The sequence below is a fragment of the Phycodurus eques genome, chromosome 11 (assembly GCF_024500275.1).
Source record: "Phycodurus eques isolate BA_2022a chromosome 11, UOR_Pequ_1.1, whole genome shotgun sequence".
Taxonomy (NCBI): domain Eukaryota; kingdom Metazoa; phylum Chordata; class Actinopteri; order Syngnathiformes; family Syngnathidae; genus Phycodurus; species Phycodurus eques.
This window is the reverse complement of record NC_084535.1, coordinates 19224416-19248138: the sequence shown is the minus strand read 5'-3', so window position 1 is coordinate 19248138 and position 23723 is coordinate 19224416. Positions and strand designations below refer to the sequence as shown.

Here is a 23723-nt window from a genome sequence, read left to right as displayed (position 1 = left end):
TTGCTTTAGCCTTAGCACAAAAACACCAAAAAGATGAGTTTTTCAGCAAGTAAAAGAAGATAGGTTTCAAAACCAATCTGCAAGAGGTTAAGCCACGAGTCCCAGATCACAAATATGTGGGAGGGGGGGATTTATTTATATTCCAGGGGGATAGGGACAAGCCACACCGCAAATATCATTCATTTCTGTACCGCTTATCCTCACGGTCGCAGGCATGCTGAAGCCTATCCCAGGTATCTTCGGGCAAGAGGCGGGGTACACTCTGAACTGGACGCCAGCCAATTGCAGGGCACATATAAACAAACAACCATTCGTACTCACATTTCACCTATGGGCAGTTTAGATTCTTCAATTAACCTACCGTGCATGTTTTGGGGATGTCGGAGGAAACCGGAGTCCCCGGAGAAAACCCATGCAGGCACGGGGAGAACATGCAAACTCCATACAGGCGACGCCGGATTTGAACCCGGGTGATCAGAACTGTGAGACAGACGTGCTAATCAGTTGTCCGCCATGCTGCCTGCAAATACCACTACTTTTCTATTAGACAAGATTATGGCCTGTCCAAATTAATCTCCTCCTCTCACTTCAGCATCGTTCCATGGCTTCAAGATGCCAGTAGATGGCACCAAAGCAATACTTTTATATTAGAATGGGCTTTGGCCTGGTCACAAAAACAACAAATAGGTCTTATTTAGCAAATAACAGAGGATAGGTTCCCCCCCTGTTCTGTGAATAGATTTCACAAGTATCGAATATGCAGGAAACACTGCTGTGGTCACTGATGGTGTTGTGGTTCACTCGCCTGACTTCCGAGTAAGCAGTATTGGTTGAATTCCCACTCAGTGACACTGTGAATGTGGGCGTGAAAGGTTGTATCTCTATATATGCCCTGTGAATGACTTGCGACCAATCCAGGGTGTAGTCAGCCTCTCCCCCGAAGTCAGCAGGGATAGGCTTCACCCTCCCCGCGACCCTGAACAGGCACCGAAATTGGATGCATTTATTGTTGTGCTTGTTTTCATAAAAATGTTATCAACCACTCTTCACAGACAATGGATACAAAGTTTATGCGAAGTGCTTGTAGTAAAGTTGTGTCTATTTGCTATAGTGACTCACCATTTCCATGTGAGTGCTAAATGGCAACCTCTTAGCTTCTTGGGGGTGTTTTTGTATGATTTCATGGCATTTTGTGGGCAGAATTACACAAAAACCTGCCTTTCTGATGTCCACAAAACCTTGTGGAAGGGTGGGTCTTGGGCCAAATGAGAACTCATTCAAATTGTGTTGTATTTGCATCTTTGCACGTGTTCCGTAACTCGTCGCTGAATAATGCATGCATCGTAATGCAGGAAGGGGGTATCTATAAAGGTGTACAATTTTGTGCTCACCCAGATATGATCACAAACATTGTATGTACATCTGGGGTACACAGCTACTTTGATGTGAGCGGACACGTTACGCAGTATTGTCTGTCACGATGCTGCACCCCATTTGAGTTTGTCCACTTTATACGCGGCTCTTGTGTCAGGTGCGTCTCAGCCCAACGGAGAGTTCAGATGTGCTGAAGCGATGGGCGGAGCATCTGTGCTCCCCACAGGTCAACCAGAAGTCCAAAGCCATGCTGGTGCTGCTTTCCTTGGGCTGTTTTTACAAAGTGGGAGAGATGCTGCACAGGTATGACATATCGGCTTCATCTGTACCTTATTATGATGTCACTGTCAGGTCTTATTTTGATGTTTTGACATAACGTGTACCTACATGCACGAGTTTCACTTTTTGCAAGTTATTGTTCGCGATGTTACAATTCACTTAATTTTGTTCACATATCTTATTGTATGTCAGAGGCTGTCTTTAGCCTCACTATTGATCAGTTTCCTTGATACAGTCCTCTCTTATGGGGTCTCACATTTTTGAAATACCTTCAGCAGGCACGTGGTGTCACTCACATCAAATCGGGCGTTGTGCTGTTTTCTGACAATTGCATGTGTTTTCCCTCCACCTCACGGCCAGTATGAGGCACTTTGACTGCGCCGCTCTGTTTATCGAAGCCTGCCTGAAATACGGTGTCATGGAGGCCAACGACTCATCTAATATCCTTTTTGAAAACCCATTACGCTGCCCCAAGAGCCATTGATGGGTGTACTGTTGCTTCTATATTAACTCTTGACCATCTCTGTTGCAGACATGCAGACAGAGCTTAACAAGCACCATTTGTAAACAAAAACAGCTAGCAAACAGATTTTGAAAATAACCATACAGTAAATGATTACTGTTTGTGTTGTAATTTGATTTTCTTTAGCTTGTTCATTTTTATGGATGAAGTGATTTGTACATTTGGAACCACACAGACTTACATAAAGTATGTGTAGAGCGGATTTCCTCTCAAGAACAAGCAGTAAAGAGTTTATTTTGAAGACTTGAGACTAAGAAATAATGTGTTTACATCTGTCTGCCAATATAAACATTTGACATAACAGAATCAGCAGAAACAAACATAGTGGTCTTCTTTTTTGTGTGTGGTAAATTTGAATTCATATAGCCTTTGACGATCAAATAATGCAGAATGCTAAATTGGGACTTGCCTGTATACTCTAAAAACCCATAAAAATAATTGCTTAAAAATTAGCGATATAGTGGGTACGCAATAGATGTTCACTTGGGTCTATATGGGTTTTGGTTGTGACCTCCCTTTCCCCCCCGCCCCAAAGTTCTTCTTAACCTAATATTTCCACATAAACTCATAGAGACCGCGTTTTTGGACTACGCACGGCTGCTGCGCTCGCTCGGCCTGCGCGAGGGAGCCGCTCTGTGGGCGTCGCGGGCCGGCACCGCAGGCGAGCAGCTGATGGAAGAGCTCTTCAAGGGGGAGGGAGGAGGGCCTGAGGTCGTGCTTGACGACGACGAGCCCAAGGTGGCGACTGACTCTTGAAGACGAACGCACTAACTACTAAGAATTCACCTCGACCAGAGAATTATGGTTATAATCTCTTCATCGTGAAAGGACAGCAAGAGATAAAGAGGTCCGATGTGTCGTTTGTCAGTTCATTCATGGTCTTGCCGTGTCTGTGGCTATGGCGAGTTTGACATTGTGTAATGTTTTTGTTGTTATGGTGGGAACATCCTTTGTCTGCAGCTGTGTTTGCATGTGGCTGCTTCAAAAGAATCTCTTTTATTCCCCCAACAAGTGAAGTAATGCACATTGTTGTTGACTTGATGTCTGTTGAATTGAACTTTTAATCTGGTGGTTTTGAGTTATTACGTGTGCCTGTGTTGAATACATTTGAGAAAACATTTTAATTTGTTGTTCTACTGCTGTGATGAAATGTGGTAACAGGTTGCCACATTCATGCTGTGCATGCACTGCCTTGTTAGGTTACTGTCACCATTAACCTACTCCATCATTGAATTCCAAAATCTTGCACATGTAAGTTACCTTTAAAGAATAATCATTTGCACGACCCTTTCCAGTAGCTGAGAGCCTCAGTGCGACCCTACAGAGGAGCTTTGACATTAAGTGACCAAATCCTGGTTATGCACAATCCCTTCCTGTTAGACACTTATATGTACAATGTAGCACAATAATATCCACGACCGAACCCAATTTTGAGTTAAAATTAATTATTTGATGAATGGATATCCTTTCCTGTAAATGACAGAAGGGTCAAAAGACTATGATATTTATATACACTATAGATTCATAACCTTTAAACAGGCATATCCAGTGTTCTACATTGATAGTGGATTAGAGTGCTGTAGAAGTTGCTAGGATCCTTTTGAATGGTGCAAAAGATTGTCTCCTCAAAAATATGAGCATATGAATAATTTGTCAAATTGGTATGGTAATATATTTATCATCCATCGAGTTTCCATTATGCTTATCGTGACTTGGAACATAACTTTCTTTTTTTTCTGTCATTTCTACTCATTCAACAAATAACAATTCACTTTAAGTGTAAATTTGGCCTGGTTAAGAAAATGTTTTGGGACTTTGCATATTCACACAGATCAGAAGAGGCTGAGTGTTTGGCTTGGTATTTGTAGACTATTTGATGGCTGCTTTCGACATGATGACATTGTTAGCATTTGTCGGATAGATCGTTTTCACACACGTAATCTGTCTTGCTCGGGTTGATGCACACTTAAGAGGGTTGTAACTTGTCGCCATGCCTGCTCTGCGCCCCCCCAACCCCACCCCCCGCTCTCTTTTCTACTAACGGCTCTCTGCTCATCCAAACCATACGCATGACAATGTATTGACAGCCCTTGTGTGTTTATCCACCTTGTGACGTATCAACCTGTCCTGCAGTGAGACAGGAACTTCTTCTGTTGGACCTTCAGTGTGTTACTGTGTTTCATAAACACGTCAGTGCTGTTCCCTACTGTGTAACCAAGCAGTGTCAATCTACAACTATATGTTCCCATGTATCCATTTAGCAGTTTACACTTTTTTATTGGATATAAAAAAATCTACACACCCCAGTTCATGTCAGGTTATACCACATAAGAGTTTAAATGTGATGAATTCAATCTGAACTCAGCCACATCCCCAGTTATAAGAGGGTGTGCCCACTTGTGCACCCACAGTATCTCACTTATTTTTACTTCTCCTATTGCTAAGATTTCTTCCCCCCCATTGAGTTGTACTGGTTGTTGCTCCCCTTAATGGTGGATTTTTTTATTTTTTTTATTTAAACATCACAGAAACCTGCCATTTGAACAGGGGTATGTAGACTTGTTGTATCCACTGTATAATGAAGAGCTAGTATACAGTCACAACACCACTGATGTGTTTACTTGTGGCTATGAATTTTGTTAGGCGGTATTGTGATGGAAGACACGCGTACAGCGCGCGCAGTACTATCTCATCATTTTTAGCCTCTAGCTACCTGATGCTTTTGTTTCTTACTTAAAACAAAAAAAACAAAAAAATGTTACAAAGTTGAGGCGTGTAGCAGAAGAACGTACGTCTGTTTTATTGCAATGGATAATGTTTTTCCATTGTTGTCGGTTGATGGTTTAGACAGTTATACTTTAAGATATACATAAATAAATCATAAACAATGAAAATGATCAGTGTATGAATGGCAATAAAATGAATAGAGTATTGACATTTTTGTAGTTGTCATCACTGTACTTGAAAATATGGACACCTGAGGGCGCGCTTTCCTGCGGGATTTTACTCTTGAAGGGCATGCACTTTGCCATGAAGACCTATTATATTGAGTCCTATCCGCAGTGATTTTATTTAATTACAGCTCAGGTATAGTTGAAATGTTCACCAATTCGTAAAACTGTCTTGAAGTGACTCAGTTCTTGCACAAACCGCTTCCGCCATCCATTACTTCTCTGCCCCAAAGGAGGGCCAACAGCTGGCCTCCACTTTGCCTCTTTTACTTTATTCATTCAGCGACGTGCTTTGTGATCTCTTTTTTTCCCCTCAGAGCCCAAAGAGAATAAAAGCCGTGTGAAACAGGACACACAAATGATTTGATTGTGTGTCTTTTATAACGGGCCCATGAATAACTACCGTTTCCAGCCGCAACAACCTCGTCGTCAGTATGCAGCATCCCGCCTTGCATTTCTGTTCTCTTTGCACAAGCTGCCTACCACCCACATTGCTGGCCCCAAGAGCAGTTCCCAAACAACCCCTCTTACTACTTACTGTCTTCCACCCCGCTTGTGCTACAAAACCTGATTACCTTATTTGTAAACATTTTGCCAAACTTGTGTTCCTTTTGAACCCTGCCTCCTTCAATTTGGTTCTCGTTTACATCTGCTAGTCTTGTAAAATGAGTCAATTTGATTCTGAGCTGAAGAGCAGCTACGTGCAGAGTGAAAGGCAATGCATGAACAATCAAGTGTTACACAATACTCACAGGCATTACATGAATATGGAAGTATTTACCTCCATGAGGGAAGCAAAATGCCAGTGCAACGCAGTAGGCTACCGTACATGGATCTCATCAGATGGTGTGAGTGTACCTAATGGTTTGGATGGTAAGTATATTAAACGGCCCTTTGTGTGCAGCATCATGCGGGCGGGAGGAACATGAGCAGGAGGTCACTCAGTTCCCATGGGTGTTTTGTCGTGTGCTGCTGACAGACAGATGGCTTTATGTCTTTAGAATGTGGGCAGGTATGAGCTTGCTTACTGACAGCCTCCATGCTGAGGGTTACCCCTTAGCTCATTCCTCATTTGATTCCCCTGATAGTGAAATATGGTCAACTGATGACTGACTTTATGAGGATAATTATTGCGTCATCTTTACTGCACTTTCATCCATTTGCATGTTTTCTTGCATTTTCCTCACTGTTATACAGTACGTGGTGTTCGTCTGTCACCTTTTTGAATGTTTTGTACGACACCGCAGGGAAGCCGATCTGCAAGTGTGAGTTTCCGTCACGCAAACCTCACCTCTCGTCGCCTGCAAAACGGAAGCAGGCCCGATCTCATCTGATGTCAGCTGACCTCGACTGATTTCCCCTCCCTCCTTTTGGGCTTACGTCTTTATCTCCCTTTTCCTCCTCATATCTACCCTGTAAGTGCAAGGCCAGGCAGGGACCCTTCTGGGGCATTGGCAGACGATGTTTTGCATTAAAAGGTAATTAGGCCCTCAGCTTTATCTGATTCCATTTAGATGAATGCCAGTAGACCGTGGCTTCACCTTACCACCACGCCACACGGCTCTGATTTAAGTGAGTCATGAGAGAGAGAGAAAGAGAGGTGTGGCACCTAAGTCTAGACTCTAGACGACAGCTGCATAGGGGCACAACAGGAACTCCGGAACATTACTATTCCATGACAAACTCTTATCAATTCTTAAGTAATGAGTTGAGCCCAGAGTAATCTTTTGAGCAGATTTTGATCTACTCATTTGTGGCTTCCACGTGTGCACATTGTGCTCGACGTTTTTCATGAAAAGGGGAGCAGATGAAAATCGCGGATGCTTTGTGTCGGGAGCATGCTGCTGACGATCAGTTACTACATCCAGTATGTTGTGAGAGAGAAGGCAGAAGTTTTGCACTTTGGGATATGCTGACTGTAACGTACTGACACCTTTTGATGCGCCATTGTGTGGGTGATTTGTCTCTGTCAACAAGCCAATTGAAATATCCATTCTAACGGCTTCTCCTAACAAGGCCTAAACCACAGTTTGACAATGGTGTCTGCATGTTCGTTACTAAAAAAAAAAAAGAGAAGAGAAGAGGAAGAGTAGAGAAATCGCACACTAAAAGAAAAAAAATAATTGGACACCTGGCTATTATGAAAGAAATGAGTTGGAGAACCACCTTGCAAGACCTTCGAGACTATTTGGGGTAGATATGTGAAGTGGGCCCGGATCACAATCTGCTATAATTCATATGCCATGATACCAGCATTCCTTCTTGTTCCCACAAAGTCAAATTGTGTCGTAAAATGAATACATACTGTACATTTAAGGTGGATTCTTTAAGTTGTTTCGCCTAACACCTGAGTGATGAATTATTCAATTGTAGATGTGTCTCGAACTATATTGAGCATTATTTCGCCAGCCTTCTGTCTACTGATAACATGGAAGCTATTGAGGCAATTTTCTCGGTTACCCTATTGTGAGTGTATCCATAACCTAATACATGCATGAGACAGATTCCCCAGCTACCCGAGACCTTCTCCTGGCTCACTGTCAGCGTGCTTTAGAATATTAGAGCAGGGGAAATCAGGGGAAATGATTATGATGGAAATGCCCTCTTGCAGCTTTGATTAACTGGGGCCAGTTCAACAGAGGCCAGGTATTCCCGTTCACGGATGGACAGTGGAGGAAGATGATTGTACAAACGTGCGTGTACAGTATGTGGGTTTCTCAGAAGTTGTGTATGTACCTGGCCACTCATGAAAATGTGCTCAGTGCACTGTATGTCTGTACACAGGGATCCACTCACACTGGCTCGGCCTTTCTCCTGCTGTGTCTCTCATGGACATTTGTGTTATTGTTTCTAGTCAAGCGAAGTATATGCGTTTCCTCTCTGCCGCCTACAACCGGACACACTGGAGTTGTGCTTGTGAATAAGAGGGGGGCCGAGTGGGAGGCTCGGGACTCAGTACTGGGAGTCTCTTTTGCAGTGGCCCGTGCTTGCAGGCGCTCCTGAGGATAAGCACGTGCTGCACTGCCAAAATAGAAGCAACGCCAGGATCTGCTCCTCGATTCAGTCAAGTAGGGACTCAACCACAGCGCCGCTGTAGCGACTGTCAACATTTCACTTTTAAAAAGAAGACTGAAAGAACCAAACCAAGAAAACCGTTACAGGAATATTGCATCTGAAAATTATTAAAATTGCTGATAAACAACCACAAGGCTTATAGTAACAATATTAAGAGATGCGCCTTTTTAAATTGATAATAGTTTTCTATTGGAAGGGTAAAACTGCTGTCGGAATACGTGTTAAGCTTCGTGCATAATAGTAATGGTACATGCCTCGATATACGATGATCCACCAGAGGGCAGCAGAGGACCGAGAAATAAAAGTTTTGTCTCGTGGAACAGCTCAATAGTAGGCTACTACAACTACATCTTATTATAATAATAATAAAACTGATGTGTTTTAAATAATTGCCTGAAAATTTGAAAAATCAAGGCTTGATAATATCCAGGTATGCCTAAATATATATATATATATATAATATATCATTTTCCTTCAAAACCATCACGTGTGAGGAAAGCAGAAAAACTATGTTTGTTGAGCCATTAACATTGCATCGTCAAAGACAGCAAGCCATTTTCAACACTTTATATTGGTCAGAAATTTGTAAAAATAACATACTCACGTGGTGACTGATGAGTAGTATCAATTTGTGAGGGAAAACATTTTTAATTCACCAAATTTGGACATAAAATGTTTAGGCCCTACGGCAGCGATATTATGGTATATTCTAAAAACATTTTTTTCATGTAATTATTTAGAATTATTCTTTTCAGGGTGAACTTCTCTTTTAACTCTTTTCTTTTTTTTGTTTTCATTTTTCTTTCCAGTCAACATTTTATTCACTTATCATCCAGAAGTGCGTGCTTAACCCTAGGATCTGTGCCTGATTTCTGTGAAAAGCTCCACATTCCAGTGCGTCTGCATGCTATGTGTGCTGTGCCTGGCTGAGATGCGTGCTTAGTTGCCTGTGAGAGTCAACCAGCGCTTTCAGGCCCATTTCATAACACGTCGCAGTGTTTGTGCACGTTGGCGCCAAGTAACCGCTATCACAGTGACAATCTGACACCGCTGCACGTTCTAAATCAGTGTTGACACCGGACTCCACCACTGCACACGAAAAATTCATTCTTACGCCACTTTGCTTTATTTTCGCATGACCTTCACTGCATGAGTTGCTTGAGGTAGAAATGGTGGCCATCTGGAAAGGTGTCACATCAGAATGGAAAGATATGTGACAACATGCAGGATGGAAAGGGAAGCGATACATGAAGATGAATACATGAGGAGCAGGAACAAAAACCAGGATGGAAGAGTAGATGCGTCAGAGGCTGCTGACTGTTTTAAACAATCAAGATGTAATCCCTTCTGATGGGCAGGTAAAGATGTCTTCTAAATAGCAACGCACAATCGTGCAAGCAATAGAGACACACTGACAGAGGTGGCAAAAGTACTAAATATACTTAAGTAATAGTAATGATTGGACTGCTTTACTTTAGCAAAAGTAAACAAGTCTAGACTCTGAAATGCACTTAAGTGTAAAAGTAAACGTGAATTTTTACTGTCAGTTATCATACACTACCCATTTGGTGGCGGTGATAGCCCTGGAGTAACGTTACATGTCACGCCTGTTATTTTATTTTAAAATAAAATCAATAGCAGACTTTTATGCTTTCAAAATAGTTTCCAAAGCTTTGCTGGTGAATGATAAAAAATTGCAGAGCAAAAAATTACTCTTTACGGGTATGTGTTTGCCGGCACGGTGGACGACTGGTTAGCACATCTGCCTCACAGTTCTGAGGACCGGGGTTCAATCCCTGGCCCCGCCTGTGTGGAGTTTGCATGTTCTCCCCGTGCCTGCGTGGGTTTTCTCCCACATCCCAAAACATGCATGCTAGGTTGATTGAAGCCTCTAAATTGCCCATAGGTGTGAATGTGAGTGCGAATGGTTGTTTGTTTCTATGTGCTCTGCGATTGGCTGGCGACCGGTTCAGGGTGTACCCCGCCTCTCGCCCGAAGATAGCTGGGATAGGCTCCAGCAGCCCGCGACCCTCGTGGGGATAAACGGCAAAGAAAATGGATGGAAAGTATGTGTTGTTTTTTTTTTCAGAATAGATTAATCTAGACCTGAATTTTTGAAAACCAGAAGATTTTGGTTTTTAGGCTTGCCTTGGCTAGGGAATATCTTGCTTCTCTGAATCGGTTGTGTCATCGCTGTAAATGCTCCCTGGGTTATGTTTCTTTGGGACTAATAAGTCCCCAAGATGTCAATCAATCAAGATCTTAACCGCGGTTGACTTGACATTTCTCTATTTATGTCTTTTTTTACATCGTGCCATTATATGCGGAGGTTGAAAAAAGTATTGAGCCATGTTTTGTCAGTGTATGAAGTACAAAGTAAATATACCTGCTTTCAAATGTAGTGAGTAAATGTTTACTAAAGTACAGTAACAAAGTATTTGTACTTTGTTACTTCCGAGTACTGCACTGTTGGTGCAAGTCTGTGTGTATCCGCACAGCCTCTGCTTGCAGTCTGCAAAGGCTCATGATGGGGCAAAAAATGGGTTAATTCCCCCCTTCCTTAAGCGAGAGACGACCAGCAGAGGAAAGAGATGGATCTTCTCCAAATGCCACAGTTAATGATACCCTAATGATGTTCTGCCTCAGTAAGGTAAACAATCACATCATGGCATGCTAGATTTAAAAAGATTTGCAAATCATCCATGACACAACTTTGGCAAGTGTTCACTCCTCCGGGACTTGCTGAAAGCAGCGTGCGGGTCTCAGTCAGTCCATCAAGTAAATACCGTATAGATATGCAGTGATGTTCACTCCACTGGGAACATCCTTTGGTTGAGCAAAACCTTCCCCCTTTTTTCACCCTGGCAGCACGGGAACAGCTTCGACCTGCAGTCCCTTCAAATCACTTGCTTTGCTCATTATTGCACGCTATGAATTACATAGGCACATATGTAAGGAAAATACAGCAACAGGCACAAATGGCTGTGATAAATCTCAAATAATGAAATGCTGCTCTCAAAGTAGAACCAGGAGGGCTTCACTGACCCAAAACTCACGTAACCCGATAGCCCCGCAGAAGTAAACACGCTTTAGTAAAGCCCAGCTGGACTTGAGGGTATCGAAACCTCAGAGAAACTTAGAGCGCGTCGGAGACCTGGGAGATTCGTTAGCGGATCGCATTCCTGGCCTTTGACGTGACCCTCAGAGAAGGTGAGCGACAGAGGAGACCGTATTCAGAACACGGCTCTTTTTAGCCAAACTACAGTATCGCCATTTTTTTCATGTTCTAATTAGCAGCATTAAAAAAAAGCAACAGCTTCAATTTCCATGAAACTTTGTGGATGGGCTGCTGCTACTTTTGGTGCACAACGGAATAAAATTGTGGATAGAGGGAATCTTTTGTCTTTTTCAATGGAGACACTTTTTGGTGTGGTTATTGATTGCTTATTTCATAAATCTCCAACTATATTGCCCCCCCCCCCATTCCCCTAAAAAAAGACGTTAACTACTATTGGGACGTACTTTTATAGTATAATATAATTTCAAAGTGATCTTTGCCAGTAGTTCATTGTGTTTATATGCAACCACATTCTTTCCACCTTGGAGGAGGTCTGCTCTCTACTGACTTCCTTTCTTGTTATTATTATTTAGAATTCCTAAGAAGAAAGAAAGAAGCAAAACCAAAGGCTAGCAACTAGCCCAAGTGCTGAACACGTTCACCTCGCAGTTCTGTGGTTTTAGGTTTGAATCTCAGCTCTTGCGTTCCTGTTTGTGGTTCTCACCGTGCTTGTGCGGGGTTTCTCCGGGTACTCCAGCTTCCTCCCGTATTCCCAAAACATTCATGTTAGGTTCATTGAAGATTGTAAATTATGTATGGGTGGGAATGTAAATGGTTGTTGTTTGTCTAGAAGTGCTCTAAGGTTGACTGGCAACCAATCTGGGGCCTCTTACCCAAAGTCAGCCAGGATAGGCTGCAGCAAACCTGCAGATGAAGTCAAATGAGTTTAGAAAAGGAATGGATGACTAGATAACAAGTAGAAGGAGCTAAGTAGTGGCAAACCACTTGGATGTGACGTAATGTACCAAAAAGTACAGCGGTGCAATATTACATCACTTTGGTGATACCCTTAAACATTACATGGAAAAGGAACAAGCAGTCACGTTGGAGTCCAATAATTACAGTGAGTGATGTAGATTTGATCCATCCCTGCACTGTATCGCTACGAATAAATGATTCACCTTGATTGATGGCTTGCAGTCTCCCTGTCTGCTCATCCTGCTGTATGCTCATCAATAAGCTTGACTCCATGTTCAGATGAGCTCAGTGTCGATGAGGGGCCTCTGTCATGAGTGACAGAGCCCAACCTGATGCTTTTGAACTCTGGAATGAGATATACATTCCCAGCCAGTAATATAACATATTTGACTTTGTTGCTGTGTGACGAGCAAAGAGGGTAGTACAAATCTGTCATAGAGAGGCAAACTAATAAACTAGGTAGCTGGACGAAAAGAATGCGTCTCGTTTTACTGGCCTCTCTGTGGGTCGTCATCGAGGAGGGATCGGTTTTATGCTGTGGTGACTGCGAGTAATAAACCCTGCCCACCCCCAGCGCCACCTCCCTGCCTGCCGGTGCAAATTGCATTGGCCATGGTTTAAGAGGTGCATGTGGCTCCAGTTTCAACACGTTTGAAGTCTTCATCATCAATAAATAGCTAAATCAAGTAGATGAGTTTAGTGTAGTTTGGCTTCGTTTCACAGCCTGGCCGACATTTACAGTACGTGTGTGTGTGTCGGTGTTTACGTGCACGTGTGTTTGTTTGTGCAATTATGCATGCGTGTGTAGGTGTGTGTGCAATCTCATACAAATCTAATAAAGTTGATTGCGCAAACTGTAAATGATGTACACTTACTTTTATCCAGTGAGCGGTATTAGAAACTGTACCATATAAACATCTTTTACAATTATAGTGAGATTGCGATGTCATTTAGCTTTGTAGCCACGGCTATTTTAGTTGTGCTATTTCAGTACATATTTCAATCTATTATTGACATAAAAGCTCATCATCATCATCATTAAATAGTATGTACCTGGCTTACAGCCATGTTCTTCACAGTTTAACAAACCAGTCCATTTTCCATTTTGTGTAATTTTGGCTCTTGCTAATAGCCGTTTGGAACTTGAAAACACAATCATCTGCAAAATGTTTCAAAGTGTACCTTTGTTTTTTTCAAATGACTAAGGCACCGTAGGTCTTTTTAGAGCAACTAAACATATTTGTTTGAGATGGATAACACATGCCTAAATTAGACCCAGCCAGTAGACCCATGTGACATTTCTCAGCCAATCCATCAAGAAATGTAATGATCATAAGGAACAATATTTGTTGTTTAAATTAATAAACATGAAGCAAACCTTTTGGAAATGACTATTTGTTAGATTATATTTACGTTATTGTTTATTTCTCTTGATAAATTTTACCCCATTTGTAAAACATATTTGTGGGTGAGCAGCAGAACTGAGTGCAAAATGGAACAAATCTTGATTGCCTTTTCCAAACAGCTTGTTCTGTTCTAACTTTTTTAATAGCTCTGTGTTAGCGTAGGTCGTGCCAAATTGATCGTTTTGGGTGTACTCCAATAATGGAATGTCTGATTGCTTGATTATGATAAGGTCAGCGTGATTGGGTAAATTCAAGCTTGCGATCTACCATAGCAGGTTGCGTTATTATTGGAATAAGCACTGGTACCACCTCTAAACTGAAGGCTGTGTTCCAAGACAACGCCTGTGGGGCCTGTGGGGGGGGGGGGGGGGGGGGGGGGGGGGGTGTTCGGATAGCGGATGCTAGCTGGAATGTGGGGACATTTTTCCTATAGTTTTTTTTTCTTAGAGTAGTTTTGAGTGACACTGGAGTCATATTACTTACAGTACATCAGTCAAACTCTAGACAAGCAGTTGGTGCACATGCTACAAAATGGCATCACTAACTACTGGCCTGCTATGAAAAACTGTGTTTTGCGTCATTTTTAGAGTTTTTGTCAATTGGGATCATTTTGAAAGCATACTCTGTTCATAAAACCTTAGGGTATAAACGCTTGCACTATATTGATCCGACATAAAGTACCCTAAATGCTCCAATTTATGCCCTCCACAATATACGTGGCCTCCTCTCCTTTCCCATGGCTTTCTTTGGAGGAGGAGGAGGAGGAGGAGGAGGGGAGGTGTTAGAGGTGATAACCCCTCTGCATCACCCAGACACTGGCGGCGGTATCACAGCAGGGCCTCTGGATGGAGTGGTGGTCTCCCCAGCCAGGCAAAGTTGAGGAGGGGACAGCAGGAGGAGCGTAGTGTGTGAGGGCGAGAGTCCATTAAAACGAAAGCAACAGCAACAGTTTTATCTTCTTGACAGACGTTCTTTCTCCCGGAATCACTCGCTGCTGTGTGATATCCGCTGTGGCGCCATCTTGTTATCACAGTGGTGGAGGCCAATGGGTCTGTTGCATTTGGGTTATCATAAATGAGTATGACCACTACTACACTACTCTACTATAACTCCACCTTGGTCTCAGCAGATAGGTTTGCGCTGTATGCTGATGTCTTCTTAATGTGTTTGATCAGCCTTTCGTTTGCATTCCGTGTTCTTAGATATGACGTACAATACTGTCATGTCAAATGCATGGCTGGGAATAGGGGTCACTGAATGATAGATTGCTCTTTTATTGTATGGAAAGATGCGAACGATCATAAACGTGGGAAGAAAATAGTCTGACTCTTGCTTCACTCCGCTGAAAATGATGGAAGAATGGAAAGTATTTGACAAGAATCACAGGCTTAATACACCAGCTCTGTATCCAATTGGGCGTCAGTACTCACTTGGGCTTTGGACCGGGAGGGTAATGGTTCGAGTCCCAATGTTGATATAGCCCTCGCTGAATACACCGGAATTATTACGGCGTTCAAATGTCCTCTGCTTTGTGCTGTTTTATAAAATGATCGACAGAAGACTTGACTGGTTTGGACTCTTTTACTTCCCGAGCAGAAACAGGATATGTAGCTTACTGGTCAGTAGAAGCTGGGCCCTTATTGGTGTTCTCGGCAGTGATGCACATGAACTGACCTTATGAACGACATACATATAATATGATCGAAATATACAATATCTGAGCAGAACTGAGAATTGACTACCGCTGAGCCGTTGATTGGCACACTGCAAAGACTAAGTTAAATTAGCATTGTGGCTAAGTAGCTAATTAGCAAGTGTGGTGAACAATGCGCCCAACTCACCTGGGTTGTGACACACGTGAACCGGCAGCATTTGTGACACACCCACCTACTTACAGCCACCACAGGAGATAGGGAGTGCTGTTTATCTAATTGAACCGTTTGAACGGGTGGAATCACCTGAGTAGCACAGCAACCCTGGAACAAAATTAGAAATTTTCAACTGGGAGTTGGGGAAATGCTAATCTGTTTTCTGACTACTGTTGATACCTTGAGAAAGGGGCCGTAAGTTAATTTACTTACAGGGATAATAATTAGCATAATTAATGAATTAACACCCTACAAGATTGCAATCATAGTGGATCATGCACAACACACCCACCAAGAGCGCTCGCTCGCTGTGAGAGTGAACACACAAGTTAGTGCCAAGTATTTGGGATTTGAGTAAATCAGGCCCATATTGTTGAATTCATCGCTTTCTGACAGTGTCAGTCAACGGTTGACCTTACCTTTGTAAAGACAGAATATTTGATAGAGCTACAGCAGTAAGACATACATACTGTATGCATGTTCTTTTCAGAGGATAAATAACATATGCTTGTGAGTATTGTTGTATGATCTGCCTACATGTGTTGCTGCACTGCTTGTGTTCAGATATCCGTTGCTGAAAGGTTAACAACACTGCCAAATACCGTAGACGCTAATTCTTAGCCTATGGCGTTTCCCATTGTATGTTCATTAAGGTAGTGGAAACCATGTGGTTGTTTTCAATAGAAAACATGTCATTCTCTTTGTTTTATGTTTAGTTTGACCGTAACCTTTAGCTGAGATTGGCAGTAAACAACTTGAAGCCTCTTTTTTGAAGAATACTGCGTTTACTAATAACATCTGCCAAACTTCCGCTTGTTGTCTATCATACAGCGCACATATTTCAAGTTTGCGCAAAAAATATGGCCAATCGATGGCTCGTATCGCGGAAAATCAAGGCACCAATCTTATACTGAAATAATGACAATCTTGTCTCAATTTGTTTACAAAGTTACATGGTCACTGTGAAATCTGGGCTTGTTTAATTCAACATAAAGCTATTATTCTGCTGTATGAATGGAAAAAGGTGGACACTCAGGTTAATTGTATACCTTTTGCCATCCGGTGGAAGACCATTTCACAGTTCTGCCTGTCACCATATGTCGCTGGCATAGCTAGATGAACAAAGACTTATTATTTGTAGTAAATAGATCCTTTACGAAGTGAAATTGAGGAGGAGCTCTAACGGTACACTAATGTGCTGTGGCACAGTGGTTATGAATCACTGTTATACAGGTAGGAAGGTAAGAATTGATTCCGAGAACACGTGTGCTTTACACACACGACGAGTCGAGATCAGGAATTGTATTGGTAATTGGTTGACTGGGCACAGCTGTGTACCGCATGGGCACTGACCAATCATTGGGATTCTGACTGTAGTGGAGTTGTAGGGGAGCTAATACTTATTTCACTCAATAAAATGCACAACATTTTACAACTTTTATATTTAATGTGTTTTATGCACTAAAATACTGTCTATTGCCATAATCAGTAAACAACCATAATGATTGTTCAGAGAGAGAGAAAATAACAAAACAAATAATTATTACCCCCACTGTATAAAGGGTGGGGGTTAAAATCTCAGAAGTGTACTGTAATATCACACGTGGTATGGATGCTTCTACATTGCACCGTGGAAGAAAGAAGGTAGAAATTGATTGTCAGATGAGTCAGAAGGCGATCCAAGGCAGCCGAAGAGGTGCGTGTAGCTCGCAAGCCATGGGTTGTTTAACTCACGGGAATGGTTGGAGGTCTTTTCTTCAGCTAGCATGCTGATACATGATTTACCCAATGTCAAACACCAGTGAAATTGTTTGCTACACCAACGAGATGCATAGTAACACTGTACTGGTTAATTGTTTATGGCAACTGCAAAGACTGTTCAAAGTGTGACACTGTACTTCCTGACGAATGCATACTTCAGCATAATTCAAGTTGGGACAGGTGAGCTCACTCGTCATTGTGCAGCAAAATGTTACATTTACATCAAGGGACTGACCGAGACTTTGCACTTTGCTGTCACATTCTGCTATGCAGATGTCACAGAAAACATCACAACACAAACAAGCCCTAAATGTTTACAATAACCATATGTAACTGTTTGCTCCAGTTATGGAGGCATTTCTGGGAAAAAGACTAACCACCCACCTGTCACGTTACAAGCAGCTCCCCTATCGCGTCTCCTATCTAATTCCATATACATATGAACACAGACAAGAGTTTTCATAGCTGGTTGAGTGTGTTTGCAGATGTAGTATTTCATTTCTAGGCCTCTTCTCCTCTTCATATGTCACACAACTGGAACATTCAAAAGACGGCTGGGAAGGAGATAAATATTTTAATGAACTAAACCCTATGTTTTTTTTTTCTCTTTTGTGTTGTGTATTCAAGCACAGGTGGTGTCTATGAATCAACATATAAAGTACGATATTAGGGAAATCATGTGAAAGCTCTCTGGCAGAGAACCATCAAGAGTTTTTTATTTACTGCCCGTGTTGGTGCTGCTCGCTTGTACTTTGTGCCATTCAAAATCCCCATTGTGTCAAGGCCGTGCTGAGATACAAAGATGGATGTGTTTTTACACTGATTCCGCCCCCACATCCTCCCTTAAAAATGTTTTTTTTTTTTAGAAATAAACTTGTCGGCGTGTGTATTTTTGAAACCCACACCACTGAGAAACGACGGAGCAATGTGTTCCAAGGAGTGGATAAATATTTGATATTCCACAGTCGGGGCCACACGATCACAGTGGACCACAAAATGCACACAAAGTGTATATAAAGAGAGGGGGAAAAGACAAATACATTGCATTACAGTCAGGCATTTCCCGTCATGTTGTTTTCGTTTGTCCTGATTCGACAGCTTCAAAGGTTTGGCAGCGTAGAAAACCACTTGGAGAGCAATATCTTTGAAGGAATTCCATTGGATGGGTTACAATTGAAATATCTATTGTATGACCGTATTCTATGTTTTCTCTCTGAGGAATAGACTTACCTTTTTCCTCGCAGATCTTTTCATTTGTTATGCTACCGTTTGTCACTTTGTCCCAGTGAGCTTCATGAGCCACACACACATATGTACACACGGGCACACACACACACGCACACAAACTCACATTTTATCTCTCAAGAGTGTGTTTATTATCACTAACGACTCATCCAAACATGAGGTTATGTGTCCGCCATGAGAGCCAGCATCTATAAAAGAATAGCACGGAGGTCGCAATTTCTCTCAGTCATCTACTGCATTGTTGTTTGGAATTTTCCAACTGGTGCCAATAGTAGTAACCTCATGGATGGAGGCATGAAAACCTCTTCACTCTAGACAGCTCTCACCAGCACCTTTAATAATTCCATGTGTTTTGGCAAGCTTGCAAAATTACAACCTCAAAAGTGAAACGTACTAAAGGTGTGCTTTATCTGCTCTTCTTAATTTGTAGTACACAACTTTATATTTTATCATATAGACATTTAAATTACTGTTCATTCGTTGCTGCTGTTATGTAAACATCCCACTGTGGGACTACTAAAATTGTCACATTCTCTTTTGTTTGTAGATGTTCATTGGAGGAAGTCTTTGTTCATGTTCGTGTGTCTGCTTCAGTCTTCCTGTCATAGTATGAAAGTGGGGCTCTGCACATGCTTTTAATCAGCCAATCTGTTGACCCGGCCAGACAACTATACACCCCTACACCGCAACCCCCTTTTCTTTCCACCTTATTCCTTCTCTTATTCCTTCCTTCCCTCCACCTCTCTAGAATGAAAACATTTTCTTTCTGTCTGCTCGTGGAGACAGGCTCTCTGTCTCCATAAAGTGATAAAGAGCCATGTTCAGCAAATAATGAGCCTTTTAGCCACTTACATTCACCCAACAAAAACATTTGTCGTCGTTAACGACAGTTCTCTGATCTACCAAACTCACCAATAAATTAAACAATTTTATTGAAGGTTTGCGCATGCATGGTCTCAAACTTTGATTGCACAGTCAAAAAGAGGTGGAAGCTGATAAATTAACCATGCTCAACTACGATTCCATCTGCCAAATCCACTTAATTGCAGCACAGTTCATTTAGCGTGTTAGGAGAAGTGTATATAGAAATAGTTTCATTTAGCACATGGCATGTGATTTATCAAACTTGAGACAAATTGCGCTGGCTGATTTTATATCTTTAAATTGTGAAATTCTGAAAGGTAGATGCAAACCAGCAGGCAAAGCAGTGCCAGGGTAGCGCAGGCAAAATGAAACGTCCATCCAAGAATCTATTTTCGGAACCGTTTATCCTCACTAGGGTCGCGGGCGTGCTGGAGCCTATCCCAGCTATCTTCGGGCGAGAGGCGGGGTACACCCTGAACTGGTCGTCAGCCAATCGCTGGGCACATATAAACAAACAGCCATTCACACTCACATTCACACCTACGGGCAATTTAGAGTCTTCAATTAACCCGGCATGCATGTCGGATCTGAACCTGGGTCCGCAGAACTGTGAGGCAGACGTGCTAACCAAGCCAAAATGAAACGTGATGGGGACAACCTTTCCACTCAGATAAACATTTTTGAAATGCCAACAAAAATTATCGCAACGTATCGTCTATTCAGCAGTGGAATTTTGGAGCTTCTGAATGATCTAAGGTAAGGGTCACCAATGCGGTGCCCACAAGCCTCCCTAACAGTCAAAGTAAGCAAAAAGGGTGTCTCTTAAAGATTATCCTGAGCGATTTGTTGCAAGTTTTAAATGCAAGCTACGCAGGATGGGCATATACCTTATAGACTAACGTGTACTACCCATTGCTGGTTTCAACCCATCGTTTAAAAGAACAACATCCAGGGAAAGTAAAATTCCAGCAAATAATTAACAACTTTTTCCAGAAAAAAAAAAATGAAATTAGTAGATGTTTGACCACAGATTATGATTTATATGTAACCGGGCTAAAGATTGCTGCCATCTAGGGATGAATCGCAGATCTCCCAAACAGAATGGGATGTATATAATTTGTTCAGATAGCTACATTATATAAAAAACTGTTTGTGTCCCAAATAAAAGGTTAGAAGATAATGCCTGAAAAAAAATAGCTAGAAGACTGTAATTAGAAACATGATCATTTAACTCTATTTGGTCCATCTTTAATTGTTATACATATACCAGTATACTATTGTTGTTGTTGTTTTTAAATTCGAATACAGGTACAGTAATACCATCGGTTGACTCATTTGGCCCATGCTTATCTTTACATTTATGTATTTACTTTCCTAATATTCTCTGTTAGGTCTTCTGCACTCAGTGGTGGATCCTGTATTTCTTGGTTTCAAACACTTGGACACTTGGATTGACAGGCTCATTATGGCTTCATGACATGGCTGCTTGAACATTTGGAGAAAGGAGAGAGGCTGAGCAGCAGCAGAACAGGCTTGCTGGACAACTTGATCAGCCCTGAAGCCGTAGCTTCATTTGTTTTCTTTGGGTGGGAAAGCACACCTCGTCCCTGTGACATTTACCATGAAGATGGCTCTTTAGGCGAGGGTGGATTTTTTTACATTCAGCCTCGGCGCTAGTCTTAAGGTTCTGTGCCTGGGGTATTACAACCGCTTTAGAGCTGTTCAGCCACTCTACTCAACTAAAACTAATTAGAGTGAACAGTAAAATTAGCTTTGGAGGCCAGATTAAAATGAATCATGACATGAGCTCTTTACATTAGGCACTGCACATTTGGCTGCATGTAGTGCACATCTGAGTCCTAGCTGACAAGTCGACAAGACTTGAAAATCTGCATTGTGTTTAACTTTTAACACCTGCAAACAAATGACACTCATGGGTTTGTTTTCTTGGCCCATTAAGTAGTTCAGCAGCTATTCAGTCGTTACATGAAATGGGTAAATAGAAACTTAGGCTGTTTCTGAACGACACGAGTGAGTGAGAAGATCTTCAATGAGAAATTCAAGAAATGCTTACTTGCGCTTCACAATCTTTATAGTATTTTACCAATATGTAAATACAAGCATGTTGTAAGTCCATCCATTTCATTCAGGATACTTATACTGCTGTGCAGCATTGTTATTTCCTTCCTGCATACTTCAACCACCTTACTGATGGTGTTTTGTGTCAAAAGACAACAACGTGTCTTTGAGAAGGTTTCAGCTGCTGTCCCATGCTCCTGTCCCATGCTCACTTCCATAATGGTGATAATTGATCCAGGAGTTCCTTATTGGCACAGGCTGGCACCAACTCATTGTCAGTGAGCTATACAGTATATTAATGGAGGAAATGTGGCTTCACCAAGACTGGAAAAGTATGTTGTAAATGTAGTGTGAAAATGCTTTGAAATGGAAGAGGCTTGCAAGGAAGTTGTTAGATTTTGTTTTAATGTGCAATCACAGCAGTGTACTCCTCAGCATGGAGGCGAAATCAGACTAAATCTCAAGCCAAAATTAATATCCTAAACTTTGTAGAATGTAAACTCATTTGTGAATTGTACGTTTTGGCACCATAAGTTGGTCTGTATAAAACAGGCAAGAAGTTTGGATTTATGTGGTACACTAAAGAGACAATACACACGCAGTAATTTTGTCTCTGCAACACATATTGTCACTGTCCAATGAAAATCATTTACTGTATCGCCAAGTTGCTTTTTGCGTGAAGAAAAAGCACAACATTTGGAGCGATCGTTGTCCTACAGTGCTGATATTAAGAACTGTAGCGTATCAGTACTGTTAATATATGCAGGCTCCTATGAACAAAGCCAGCTGCGTAGCATTGGTTGTCCACCTATATTCAGCCTTTTTTTTTAACCCCTATGAAACGCCACAAATGCGGAAATTAGTATGTGTGTGTGTGTGTGTGTGTGTGTGCGTGCGTGAGTGCGTGTGTGCGCACGTGTATTATGCTATTGCATATTACATGTTTGGTACTACGCATACAGTAGATGATCATTTATTGCTCATTCGTTGTTTTTGAATGTACACATTTTTTAAAGCTTTGTGTGTGAATTTGTACATCGTAAATTTATGGATTAATGACACTAATGTTCTATCCACCCATCCACGTTCTTTCGCTTATCCGAGGTCGTGTCACAGGGGCAGTAACTTTAGCAGAGACACCCAGACTTCTCCCTCCCCAGCCACTTCATCCAGCTCTTCCGGGGGATCCAGAGGCGTTCCGAGGCCAGCTGGGAGACATCGTCTCTCCAGCGCGTCCTGGATCGTCCCCGGGGTCTACTCCCGGTGGGACGTGCCCGGAACACCTCACCAGGGAGGCGTCCGGGAGGCATCTGAATCAGAGTCCAACCCCCACCGGAAATGAGTCCCACCCATACTGCCGGCAATGGGGACCAAACTCTGACACTCGGTCATACATGGACCGAACAGCCCGTATCAAGTGTTTCGGTACACCATATTCCCAAAGCAAACCGCACAGGACTCCTCGAGGGACACGATCGAACACCTTCTCCAAGTCAACAAAACACATGTAGACTGGTTGGGCATGCACCCTCGAGGACCCTGCCGAGGGTGAAGATTTGGTCCACTGTTCCATGGCCAGGACGAAAACCACACTGCTCATCCCTAATCTGAGATTCGACTTCCCGACGGACCCTCCTCTCCAGCACCCCTGCTTCCTCATGGGAAGATGTGTCGGTGGAATTGAGGAGGTCTTCGAAGTATTCGATCATCGAACTGCGACCTAGGGTGTCCTGGTGCCAAGGGCGCGTGTGGACACCCTAATGCTTGAACATGGTGTTCGTTATAGACAATCCGTGAAGAGCACAGAAGTCATCACTCGAAGGCGGAGGGAGGCTACCATCTCGTCCCCCTGGGTGAACTCCAACGTACAGGCACCGAGCCAGGGGGCAATAAGTATACCCACACCTGCTCGACGCCTCTCACCGTGGGCAACTCCAGAGTGAAAGAGAGTCCAACCCCTCTCTAGAGGACTGGTACCAGAGCCCAAGCCATGTGTGGAGGCGAGCCTGACTATATCTAGTCGGAACTTTTTGACCTCTCATACCAGCTCGGGCTAACCCCCCCCCCCCCTGCCAGAGAGGTGACATTCCACGTCCCTAAAGCCAGCTTCTGTAGCCGGGGATCGGATCACCAAGGTCCCTGCCTTCGGCCACCGCCCAGCTCACACTGCACCCGACCCCCTATGGCCCCTCCCACAGGTGGTGAGCCCATGGGAAGGGGGACGCACGCTACCCTTTCGGGCTGTGCCGGCCGGGCCCCGTG

The 23723-nt window shown here is 42.7% G+C and overlaps 1 protein-coding gene across 1 annotated transcript in view; it reads left to right on the top strand.

The window, feature by feature from the left end:
• The window catches only part of wdr11 (WD repeat domain 11), a 61565-nt gene extending 56093 nt beyond the window's left edge, over positions 1-5472 (top strand). The window contains exons 27-29 of the mRNA XM_061690149.1: positions 1532-1677; positions 2014-2096; positions 2739-5472. Coding sequence (XP_061546133.1) covers positions 1532-1677; positions 2014-2096; positions 2739-2932 — 423 coding nt within the window. The 3' untranslated portion in view covers positions 2933-5472. The remainder of the gene's footprint in view (positions 1-1531; positions 1678-2013; positions 2097-2738) is intronic.
• The last annotated feature ends 18251 nt before the right edge of the window (positions 5473-23723 follow it).